The 12,227-nt window shown below is 47.0% G+C and overlaps 1 protein-coding gene across 1 annotated transcript; it reads left to right on the top strand.

Moving 5' to 3' along the window:
• Positions 1-8,585: 8,585 nt before the first annotated feature.
• ptger4c (prostaglandin E receptor 4 (subtype EP4) c) lies at positions 8,586-11,091 on the top strand. The gene is made up of 2 exons (XM_072668725.1): positions 8,586-9,374; positions 10,489-11,091. The coding sequence occupies exons 1-2, from the start codon at positions 8,586-8,588 to the stop codon at positions 11,089-11,091; spliced, it is 1,392 nt and encodes a 463-aa protein (XP_072524826.1).
• The last annotated feature ends 1,136 nt before the right edge of the window (positions 11,092-12,227 follow it).

The raw sequence follows: 12,227 nt of genomic DNA, 5'->3' as shown, positions 1-12,227 counted from the left end.
ATGAATATTATGTCAGCAGTTAAATTAGCTAACTGGTTACAGAAATAATGTGGGAATTACGAGGATAAATTGGCCTGCTTTTGTTTCACCTATATGAAGGACTAATCTGGGTTGCTCATTGCTGAAAATGCTTTCTGCACACGTGCTGCATGTCAACCTACATTCCTTCTATTTTTTGGGGACTGTTTTTGTGGTTAATATTTACTGATAGGTTTTATCTATGTATCTATGACATTGTTCAGAGGTTAGATCTCTCCTCCATTCTCAAAGTATCATCTACAGTCTTTGCTCATCTTTCCCAAGGGTCACAGTGACACTGGGGGGCACTACTTTTCACAGCATTAGACAGCTGGTGTAATTATGCCTGTGCTTCTTTCTGCTTATTCAAATTGGACTGGTTTTTAACATCCGGCCTGCAGTCGAACAGAAAACTGATTAGCTGTGGGGGCTCATGATGCCTTTAATAAAAGCTCACCCTGTTAGTGCCGCTAGTGCGCTATTGTTAGTCAGCTGGCTCATTTTTAGCTGATGTCTCGTAGGCCGGACGTTAAAAGGCCAGACTTTTTTTCATGCAGACAAATGGATGTTATCACGTTCCATAAGTGTGCATTTCAAGAATATCCACCAGGCGTTTGCCCCTCTTTGCTGCAGTAACAACTTCTACACTTCTAGGAAGGCCTTACCCTAGATGTTGGAACATTGCTGTGTGAAGGATTTGATTGCAATCAGCCACATTAGAGCATTAGCATCAGTGAGGTCAGGTTCTGATGTTGGATGATTAGTTAGTTCTGTTGCTCCAACTCCCAATCCTAAAGGTGTCGGATGGAGCTTCTCCACAGCCCAATGCTGGGGGGCTTTATATCCCTCTAGTCTCCTCATCCTCATCAAACAAACACCTAAAAAAAAGCCCACTATTGTAATTACAATACAATTACAAACTACTACTAGACCTGCTAAACCACCCTGGATCACCTGGTTAGCTGTTTTTTGGACTGGCTCCTCCAACTACCACATGGATCCAGCTTTGGTACACAAACTACAGTTCTTACATCACTTTCTGTGTGCTACAGGTAGCAGTCGCTAGGAAATATGATATAATATCAGAAAATATGAAGGCTTCCTGTTTAAACACAAATGCAAAGTGAAAAATGAGAGAAAGGTGGTAAGCAGTGATCGCTGCTTACATGCGATCACTCAGGTTTGTGGACGGTGGAGCAGATGGACGCTAGCGTTTCAGGGAGCTCCCGTGTCTTTGTTACCTTCTGGCTCTCTCCTTATAATTAGGCTGTTATAGTCAGACCTGCCGGAGTCGTCAGACACATTCTGATACATTTCACAAACCGGACATTTATGGCATTTAGCTGACGCTCTTATCCAGAGCGACTTACAAGGTAACTCGTATTACAACGGTGGGCCAATGTAGCGTTAGGAGTCTTGCCCAAGGACTGTTATTGGTGTGGCACAGCACAGTCACCCAGACTGGGAATTGAACCCCAGTCTCCCACAGGGTGTGGTACCAGTCGGTAGTAGTGTTACCTGTTGCGCCACATCAACCACTGCTCAACATTCTCTGCTCTCCATAAAATCCTCTCAGAACTAGCCCTGTCTCTTTTTACCTTCTCTGAGTAAATGGCCACCCAGCCCGAACTGCTGGAAGATTGCCCACTGAGGTCCCCTCTACCTGCGTCACACCAGCTGCCACCTACCAGTCCGACCATTAAGCCCCAAATCCACCACCACCCATAGCAGACCAGCGGCACACCCTCCTACCATTGCTACCTGTTTAATGACCATGTTCAAACCCTAATGGACTCGTAACTATCTGCCACTGCTAATATCACCACTATTAACTATCTGCTGTATCTGGTTTGGTCATTTTTATCAATAATTAATAAATAGTTCTGATCAGAGGAGGACGGGTCGGGTTCCTCCCAAGGTTTCTTCCTCCAGCTCTGAGGAAGGTTCTCCTTGCCACTGTCGCTGTTGGGGCTCACTGGGGGTCTTTGATCCTTCATGTCTTACGTTATTTCTTTTTTTTGTCTCTGTCATTTACTAATTACTAATTATGTAAAGCTGCTTTGTGATGACAACAGTTGTAAAAAGCTATACAAGTAAATTTGACCTGACAGTGACCGCCAAGCTTCACAATGTTTAACCCCTTAACACCCCAAGGCCCCAATCACTACACTAAGGTGTGACCATGTTAAAACCTAAATGGACTCTTAACTATCTGCACTATTAATATCACCACTATTACCCATCATTACTCTGACCATCACTGCTGTGACTATATTATGTTATTCCACACCATGATTATTATATTAGGATTATGAATATTCTGCACACCTGAGCAGTACAGCAGTTTAGATGGTTTGGGGAATTTTATCAATTATTAATAAATAGTTCTAATCAGAGGAGGACGGGTCGGGTCTCCGTTGTGAGTCTTGGTTCCTCCCAAGGTTTCTTCCTCCAGCTCTGAGAGAGGTTTTCCCTGCCACTGTCGGCATTGGCTGCTCACTGGGGGTCTTTGATTTGTCATATCTTTTTATGTTATTGATTTTTTCGGTCTTTTATTAATTACTGATTGTGTAAAGCTGATTTGTGACGACAACAGTTGTAAAAAACTACAAATAAATTTGTAATAAATTCAGATGTTTACGGTTCTGTTTGTTTGGACAAATATGTTTACAATTAAAACTGCAGTCGTTCAGCCGGGTCTTAGTTCCAGACAGCTTGTTAAAGAAGAAAGAATCTGTTGCCCCCCTGGGAGACATTTATCAAGACTACTGTACACTGGAGGAAGACCTGCTTATAATTAAACTCACTGTCTGGTCACTGATATATATACACACACACACAGTCACACACACGCACACATACACACCCACAACACTCTTTCCCACACACTTGTTTTCATACAATATCGGGACATGGAGTCACACATATGTCCCATTTATATATATATATATATATATATATATATATATATATATATATATATATATATATATATGTAAGTATCTACATGCAATTATACGTAAATACAAAATATTGACAAAAGTATTGGGACACCTGCTCATTCCTTCACAGTTTCTTCTGAAATCAGGGGGATTAAAAAGAGCTGATGCTGCTTTTGTTGGAGTTCCTGTCTCTACTGTTCAGAGAAGAAGACTTTCTACTATATTTTGGAGGAGGAGCATTGCTGTGAGGATTTGATTGATGAGCGTTAGTGAGGTCAGGGTATTGGATGATGATCACCACCCCACCTCATCATCCCCGAATCATCCTAAAAGTACTGGAGGGAGCTCCACCACCACCATCATTCTAGAGAACACAATTCTTCTTCCACTGCTCCATGGCTCAATGCTGCTGGGGGGCTTTATACATACCCTTCCTCTAGCCCACGCCTGGCATTAGGCAGCATGGTGCCCATAGAGTCATCTAGTTGATCTGCTCCAGAGAGTCCTATTCTATTGGCAGTTTGTCTCTACAGGGAGAAGGCCTTGTTTCCAGTATGATGTTGTGACTTTAAAAGAAATATGCAATTACATTGAGGACTTTTCATTGTTCACGTCCTGCTAATACCTAAAAACCAACACAAACATACACACACGCTAACTCTCCCAGCTACCAGCAGACCACCTCTGCACAACATAGAAGGAGTGGGCGGCTGTTAGATGACGTCCGAGAGTGAAAGGTCACTGAGGAGCTGACATACGAGAAACTGTGCGCAATAGTGAGATGCCTAGGGGCCGAGGGCCGTGACTGTGTGTGTGTATGTGTGTATGTGTGTGTGTGTGTGTGTGTGTGTGTGTGTGTGTGGGGTGGAATCCACTTACACAGACAGAGACGGAGCAGGCCGACCCCTTCTGCCTGTGAACGTATGATGAATCCTTTCATTATTTCAAATTAGATTTCTGGCCTGCTGTCATATACCTGCAGTGAGGCGGCCATAATAAAAGAAACACAGCACCCTGAGCCGCTGCAGAAATGACACAGCGTCATCCACGCACTCCCTGTGGCACCGCGGCATAGCTTCATAGATCTGGTGAATTCCTCACGCCCCTCTGAGCATAAACACTCCCAGGGGGATAAAGGGCTATATGTGTGTGTCTGAGTGTATAGCAGTCCCGGATCAATACAGACCCTCCGTGTGGCTCTCACTTCTTTGACCGCTGGCTCTGGACTTCCTTTAAATTCGCTGCACGCTGTACTAGTTTTAAAGGCGTGCTGTCTGCAATCATCTGGAATTTCCGTCATGCATTTTTTATTGATCTGGCGCAGGGCCAAGGCTCCCCACCATGCCAAACAAAAAAACACGGCTATGCAATAATTACATGATAATAAATAATGGAGCTGGTGTCCGCTCAGGCCGGCCCTGTTGTCCTTTGCGGTAATGTGAATTCTGCATTATTATTTTAGATCTGCATTATGGTGCTGCACAATAGCCTGCTGCTTTGTTCCTCAGTCAGAGGCGTCACAGATAAGATCCATAACGAGGCCGAGCAGTAATGAGCAAAGCGACATGTTCTCTGGATGAGGGCTGAGCAATATGAGCAGGATATCATACTGTGAGTATACTCTTACATAACACAATGGCTCTGCGGCTTGTGGCGTACTGTCACTGTGATCACTGTGAACAGCTGCAGACACCAAACACAAACCGCTTTACGTTTATTTACAATTTATCACGTATTAAAGTTGTTATTTGATGCATTAATAGTAAGCGTGTGAATTTGACACGTCTGTTTACCACCCTGTTATGTTACCTCAGTATGAAACACACTGATTTTCCTGCTAAGCTTGTGAAAATTTGGCTAATTGGCCGGTTTACAGCTCCGACGTTGACGGTAAAAAGTGCTGCTGTCCTCTTGCTACGTCTTCTTAGCCGTATGTGCTCTTAGCAAGCTAAAGAGATTATAGCTGGTTAGCTTTTAGCCTTGCCCCCCGCCCGTGCTTTCCCATCTGATGTGAGTTAAGATCCATTTCAGATCAGCTGAGACAGTCCAATTTGTGTTTCAGGGAGTGAACAATGGAGAGAAACAACTAGCATTAGCTTTTAGCCTAGCGCTGATCCCTGTCTGACACACCAGGCTTTCGCTTGCCAAGTCTGGGCTCCCTTTTCTGCAGACACTGGTACAGTACACAGTGTAGTGCCTCCTGCTGCATATGGCTGCAGGACTGTCCCTAGTGCCCATGCTAACACCTGTCCACCATCGCCTACAATGGACACATCAGCATCGGAACTGGATCTCAGAGTGACAGAAGAAGGTGGCCTGCTCTGATGAGTCCAGTATTGCGTCTTCTTAGCGTAATGTGCTGTTAGCAAGCTAAAGAGATTATAGCTGGTTAGCTTTTAGCCTTGCCCCTGCCGGTGCTTTCCCTTCAGTTGTGAGTTTAGCTCCAGTTCGGTTCAGCTGAGACAGTCCAGTTTGTGTTACAGGGAGTGGACAATGGAGAGAAAAGACTAGCATTAGCTTTTAGCCTAGCGCTGATCCCTGTCTGACATGCCAGGCTTTCGCTTGCCAAGTCTGGGCTCCCTCTTCTGTAGACACTGGCACAATACGGGGTGCTGAGCCTCCTGCTGCATATGGCTGCAGGACTGGTCCTGGTGCCCATGCTAACACCTGTCCACCATCGCCTACAATGGACACATCAGCATCGGAACTGGATCTCAGAGTGACAGAAGAAGGTGGCCTGCTCTGATGAGTCCAGTATCGTCTTACATAACATATACAACAAGGTAGGTAGGTGCTGGCATCAGGGAGCATGGTGAGAAGACGACGAGCTGGAGCAGAGAATGGGATGCTCTGGGCAATGTTCTCCTGGTTTCGTGGCATACATGTGGACGTCAGCTTGACAAATGCCAAAATCCACTCTACCACGTTGCACACAACATTCAGAAAAGGTCTGAGGAATATAAAGAAGAGGTCAAGGAGTTGCCTTGACTTGGTCTCCAAGTTCCCGTTGGAGGCACTGCAACAACCGCGTAGGCTCCACCTCACAGCAAAAGGAATTTAAAGCATCTGCTGAGACGTCTTCCACCAAGATCCCACCAGTGTTTGAGGTGAGTGAGGATGCTCACAGCGCACAATAAAACATTCAGTGATTTGATCGAGGCTCATTTGCTTATTGTGGCCTTCTGCGATAACAGCATTGCGGCGGCCAATATTGTGGCAACAATTAAAAGATGAGATATTGCTGTGCTACTCCAGACCGAGGCCTCGGGCTTTGAGAGCATATGGCTAATTTCAAAACAGTGTTTACACACGTTATTTTAGTCTGGGTAGCACATTCCTGTAAGATGCCTCTGAGATCACCGGCTGGGAGCGAGGCTGCAACTAAATAGGAATGTTTCTCTTTTGCAGATTCCTGGCAGGACCCTCAACATCGATTCCACCACCGTCCTCCACCCGAAACCAGAAACCTCCATCATTCAGGCCCATTTCAACTGACTTCAAGCCCAGTCTCAGAAACAGAGCCATGCCATACTGCTGCTATGGTGGGTTTACAGTTACAGACTAAAGCCTGTGTGCTGCTATCAGCCCCTTTTTCTTTGTCCATCACTGGAACAGGGACCGCCGTAGATCCCCACACCAGACACTGGTCTGATATTGTCTGGTTGGTGACACTGACATGGTAGTGTCTGCAGAGCTGGCTGATACGGTGCTGTGACCTTACCTAACATGTATATCCGGAACAGTTGGTAGGTCCTAAAGCATGCCTGGCTATCATTAGCCTGTGGTCAGATGCCAACCCTGAGGTCACTGCCCTCTTCCTCTTGAACTGGTGAGGTCCTTGGGCCTTAAAGGAAGTCAGATGACATTCTCGTTATCTCGTTAAGGTTCAAATTATGACTTTAATTGTAACATAATGCAAATTTAACCTTTTTTGGAGTTATAAAAGTTATAAATATATAAGCGACGCCCCCCCAACCTTCACTACCGTTAAATGTATCTGTTAAGGTGGCCGTGGAGATGGCCGTTGGTTGGTTTTGGTGCAAATGATTGATTGCTTAGTTATGCCGAGAATTTATGTTAATCAGTTAGTCATAAACATGATCGCTTCCGACCACAATCATGGCAATTAGTGAGACTGTGTATTCTCAAGACTGTGTATCACAATACAGAGGGACAGTCTATTGTGGCCTATTGCCTCTAAGGGCCTCTTAGAATTGGCTAGGGACAGTAGGGACATGTCCCGACCAATTTCCAGCGACGACTGAATTGTCCCTAGTAATAGTTTTAATAATCTAAACACTTACAGTGTATACAGTGGTCCACCAGTGTTCCCTACTGCGGGCGTCCCGCCTCCCTAACCCACAAGGCTAACAGGACGCGTGAGAGGCTTTGTCAGCTGGCAGGTTGGGATGCATGTAGGCGGAGTGAGAACGGGGCATGTTATTAAAGCAGTAGAAGACAAAAGGGTCTGTTATGGCGAAATGCCGGCACAGTTAGAGCGCTTCTCAACCAATCAGCCCCCCTCGCTCAGTCAGCACTAACTGCTGTATGATATTAAATGAGGATTTTGTAGGCTATTATACTGAACCGGTGGTGTGTGTGTGTGTAGGTGTGTATTTGCCAATTAGCCTAATTTGGTGATATGCTCAGTCAGGATGATAGCGATGTCACTGCCGCGGTTTCGGATACTGGGTGATGCTGGTGGTCTCCTGGTGCTAACAAGTGCCCTCGATTTGCCCTTATAGAGTCTTTTGGCTAGGACTGCTCTAAAGCGGACTTGGCAGCGCCCTGTTCTGGGTGCGCTGGGCTTCTTTCCGAGCATGTGCAGATTAATATTAATATTAATATACAGGTGTGAGTTCAAACATTTCCTGAAGAGTCATTCGGAGGTATATATCCTAAAATATAGATGTATATAGATGATGGAATTGTTCCACTCCATCAAACACCCATCAGTCTGAAGGCTTAGCGTAGTGCTTAGGACTTGCGCACTACAGCTGTGCACAGATGTTGCTGATGCCACCTGAATGCAGACTTGGAGGAGGGCCACATGGCTTAGGGCGTCATTTGGGACTAGGGGGTGTCGGCTGTTTAATTAAGAGGGAAAATACACAGTACTCATTATGAGGGACGTCCCGATCAGGTTCATTTGCCCCCCGATCGAATCAGAGTCTCAGTGTGCTGCCTAATGTGTAGATGCACCCTTTGACAGGAGCCACTGGGACCAGATCATCAATGTCATTGTGGTCCTAATGTTATGACTGATCTCAAATCACACCTCTTTGAAGCTGTTCCTAGGTTCAGATGGTATAGGAGGTATCTTAGGGGGGGGTCTGACATCAGCAGAAGGTGGTTCTGGAGAGGCACCGGTAATATAAACCCGTGGAGCTGCACGGGCACTGCTGGCACCAGACAGATGGATGGGCTGGAGGTGCCCCTGACGTCAAAGTGCCAGGCTGGAACAGCCAGACGTCACGACCCAGCAGTGTAGCGCACGCTGTGGGTGTCACCGTGCAGGAGGAGGCGGAGCCTGTGAGTCTATAACTGCTGTGTGTGGCGCTGCAGAAAGCGATAGGGTGGCTGGAGATGATCCTTTCGCTTACGCAGCGCTCCTCTGCCTGAACCATGAACGACTCGGTGCTCCTCGCTGACGGGGGCTCCCCGCGCGCCCCCTTGCGGCTGGACGTGCGCTCTCTGGTCACCTCGGCCAGCATGTTCGCGGTGGGCGTGCTGGGCAACGTGGTGGCCGCGGCCGTGCTGTGCGCAAGCAGACGCGAGCAGAAGGAGACGGCGTTTTACACGCTCGTGTGCGGCATGGCCGTGACCGACCTGCTGGGCACGTGCTTCACAAGTCCCGTGGTGATCGCCACCTACGTGGCCGGCCGGTGGCCCGGGGGCACGCGCCTGTGCCACTTCTTCTCCTTCTCCATGCTTTTCTTCGGCTCGGCCGGCATGTCCATCCTGTGCGCCATGGCCGTGGAGCGCTACGTGGCCATCGATCACGCCTACTTCTACTCCAAGCGCGTGGACAGACGCACGGCGCGCGCCGCCCTGCTCGCAGCCTACGCGGCCAACGCCGCGCTCTGCGCGCTCCCCAGCCTCGGCTTCGGCAGGCATGCGCGCCACGTGCCCGGTACCTGGTGCTTTTTGGACTGGCGCGCCACCGACCCCGCGGGCGCCGCGTACTCTTACCTGTACGGCGGGGTCATGCTCGCGCTCGTCGCCGTCACCGTCGTGTGCAACTGCGCGGCGTGCCGCTCGCTGGTGCGCATGAGTCGCGAGACGCGCGCCGGGGGAACCGGGAGGCGCGCGCTCGCCGGGCTGCCCGCGGTGACGTCGGCCGCGGAGATCCAGATGTTTTGGATGTTGATTATCATGACCGTCGTGTTCCTCATCTGCTCCATCCCGCTGGTGGTGAGTACAGAGTGCCCGTTACCCCGGTACTCCATCCGGTACCCCGTTACGCAGCTGTTACTCCACCTGTAACGCTCAGTACACACCCTGTCCACTTTATCAGAAACACCTTCCATGCAAGGAAGGTGTTTCTAATAAAGTGTCCAGTTAGTAAAAGGACAGCAAAAATGTTTCTAGTAAAGTGGCCAGTCACTGAAAGTACAGTGAAAGTGTTTCCAATAAAGTGGCCAGTTAATTGCAGCACAGTAAATGTGTTTCTAATAAAGTGGCCAGTTAATAAAAGTATAGGAAAGGTGTTTCCAATAAAGTGGCCAGTAAATAATAGCACAGTAAATGTGTTTCTAGTAAAGTGGCCAGTCAATCAAAGTACACTGAAAGTGTTTCTAATAAAGTGGCCAGTTAATAAAAGTACAGGAAAGGTGTTTCCAATAAAGTGGCCAGTTAATGATAGCACAGTAAAAATGTTTCTAGTAAAGTGGCCAGTCAGTAAAAGTACGGTGGAAGTGTTTCTAATAAAGTGGCCAGTTAATAAAAGGGCAACGAGAGTGTTTCTAATAACGTGGCCAGTTAATAAAAGTACAGGAAAGGTGTTTCTAATAAAGTGTCCAGTTAATAAAAGTACAGGAAAGGTGTTTCTAATAAAGTGTCCAGTTAATATAAGGACAGTGAAAGTGTTTCTAATAAAGTGGCCTGTTATTGCATTTACAGAATATGGGTTTCCAAAAAATCGTCCAGTTAATGGCAGCACAGTAAAGGTGTTTCTGATAAGGTGGCCAGTCAGTGAAGTACAGTGGAAGTGTTTCCAATAAAGTGGCCAGTTAATAATAGGACAGGGAAGGTGTTGCTCACCATGGAAAGTCATTTTGAGAGATCATCTTAGGAGAGCCTTCTTATGCATTAATTAGAAGGAGTGTCCACAAACATTTGGACATGTAGTGTAGGTCAGTTGGTACAGCCAAGCATCCATAAACGTAGTTGCTGATGACCTCCTGAACTCCTGAACTGCAGCATGTAATAGTTGTAGCCATTTCCCCAACCGGAAAACATCTGGAGTCATCTGGAGCTCTCCCGACCTGCACATTTCACTGATGACTTTTTCGCTTCCTCTCCGCAGGTGCGGATCTTCGTCAATCAGATTTACGGGCCCACTGAGATCGCCGCTGGCATGAAGCCGGATTACCGTAGCGACCTCCTGGCCATCCGGTTCGCCTCCTTTAACCCAATACTGGACCCCTGGGTGTACATCCTGTGCCGTCGAAACCTGTTCACCAAGATCTGCGAGTGGCTGAAGCGCACCGTGGGCCACAGCAGAGAGGGGCATGAGCGGACCCTGGGCTGGGTTGGCGGTCAGCACTCGCCACCATCATTAACACACAGCAACGACACCAGTTACGCCTCATTCCGCATGGTGACCTGCAGGAACGCCGCAGGAACACAGGCGGTGGTGGACACCAGACCCTACGAGAACTTGACTCTCCGCCAGGCGTGGGAATTTGACACCGCGATGGACAACTTCCACCCCTTCAGTGTGGAGCAGGAGCCAGTTCTGGGCTTCGAGAGTGAAACGGCATCGAGCTCTAAAGTGGACACCATAGGGTCGGCTGGGTGCGTTGGTACACCAACGTCCGGCGCCAAATTACACGGGAACAAGACAGAGATGGTCACCTGCACTTTCAGCACACCGAGCTCATGCCTGTCAGAAAAGAGCGTTGGATGATTGACCGCTTGGTACTCATACCTCACGTTATGTACGGTGCTGTGAAAAAGTATTTGCCCCCTTGCCAATTTCTTCTATTTTCGCATATTTGACCAGGTAACAGGACAGCTTTTAAACAGGGATGTCCTGATCCGATCCAGGCACATTTTATTGTATTGGGTAATATTTTAATCCCAATCCAGTTCTGAGTCTTTGTTTTAACCCTTAGTGTTCATAGCGCCATCTGGTGTCCTCAAGGGGGCCTTAAACGGACAATGCGGACATTCTCAGAAGGTAAATAAAAAAGGTGAGAGTCTACGGTGTGGAGCTATTTTACAGTGGAACCTGAAAACAGACCATAATATCTGACTCTTTATAATACTCTCACTGAAACACTCCAGCACTCCAACACTACCAGCGGGAGAACCGCAGAACCGCTCACTCGCATTTCTCGGTTTTTCAACCAGCACTAAGGAACCCATTCAGAACCGAGTAGAGGCTAACGCTCATGCTAACACACACACACACGCTATAGAAACCCCAATCACACACACAGCACACTCACCCGCTATAAACCAGTCACTACACAACAGTAGACCTGGGAGAGTAGAGCTGGGAGCTGATTGGTCAGGGAGGAGAGTCAGACTGGATTATCAGATATTAAACACTATAAAACATTTCTTTTTTAAGAAAAGTGAAAAATAACATTAATTTTAAGAAAAGTCTCTAAATCAGTCTGATTATAGAATCTGATACTGAAAATAAAGGGATTTTACTGAACCCATTAATCAGCAGCTCGTCTGATCTAAACTGTGGGGCTGGATTATTTATACACACTCAAAGATCAGATCGGTATCGTCGGATTCTCAGCATTAAGAGACTCAGATTGGATTGGGATTTAATGATCATTAAAATTATTGACAAGAAAGATTTATTCAAAACCTAGATCACCCATGTGATGAAGTAATCGCCTCCTTCCAATTTCTTCTATTGCTACTTCTTCCAGCTGATTTTACTATAAGATAAAGACAGCACATGTTAACACAGCTGAGCATTTTTTTTATTGAAGATTTGCCCGGTGAGAGCCATCCCTCACAAATGGAGAATACATGGAACAGTGGTTCTCTAAATACCTCAAATGAAACACAATGAAGGTT

Source organism: Salminus brasiliensis, chromosome 23, assembly GCF_030463535.1.
Source record: "Salminus brasiliensis chromosome 23, fSalBra1.hap2, whole genome shotgun sequence".
NCBI lineage: Eukaryota > Metazoa > Chordata > Actinopteri > Characiformes > Bryconidae > Salminus > Salminus brasiliensis.
This window is presented reverse-complemented; position numbering and strand designations above follow the sequence as displayed.

What these genes read in the sequence shown, in the direction of transcription:
- ptger4c (XM_072668725.1), top strand. Translation starts at nt 8,586, where the DNA reads ATGAACGACTCGGTGCTCCTCGCTGACGGGGGCTCCCCGCGCGCCCCC. An exon ending in TCTGCTCCATCCCGCTGGTG is followed by an intron (nt 9,375 to 10,488) that starts GTGAGTACAGAG and finishes TCCTCTCCGCAG; the next exon opens with GTGCGGATCTTCGTCAATCA.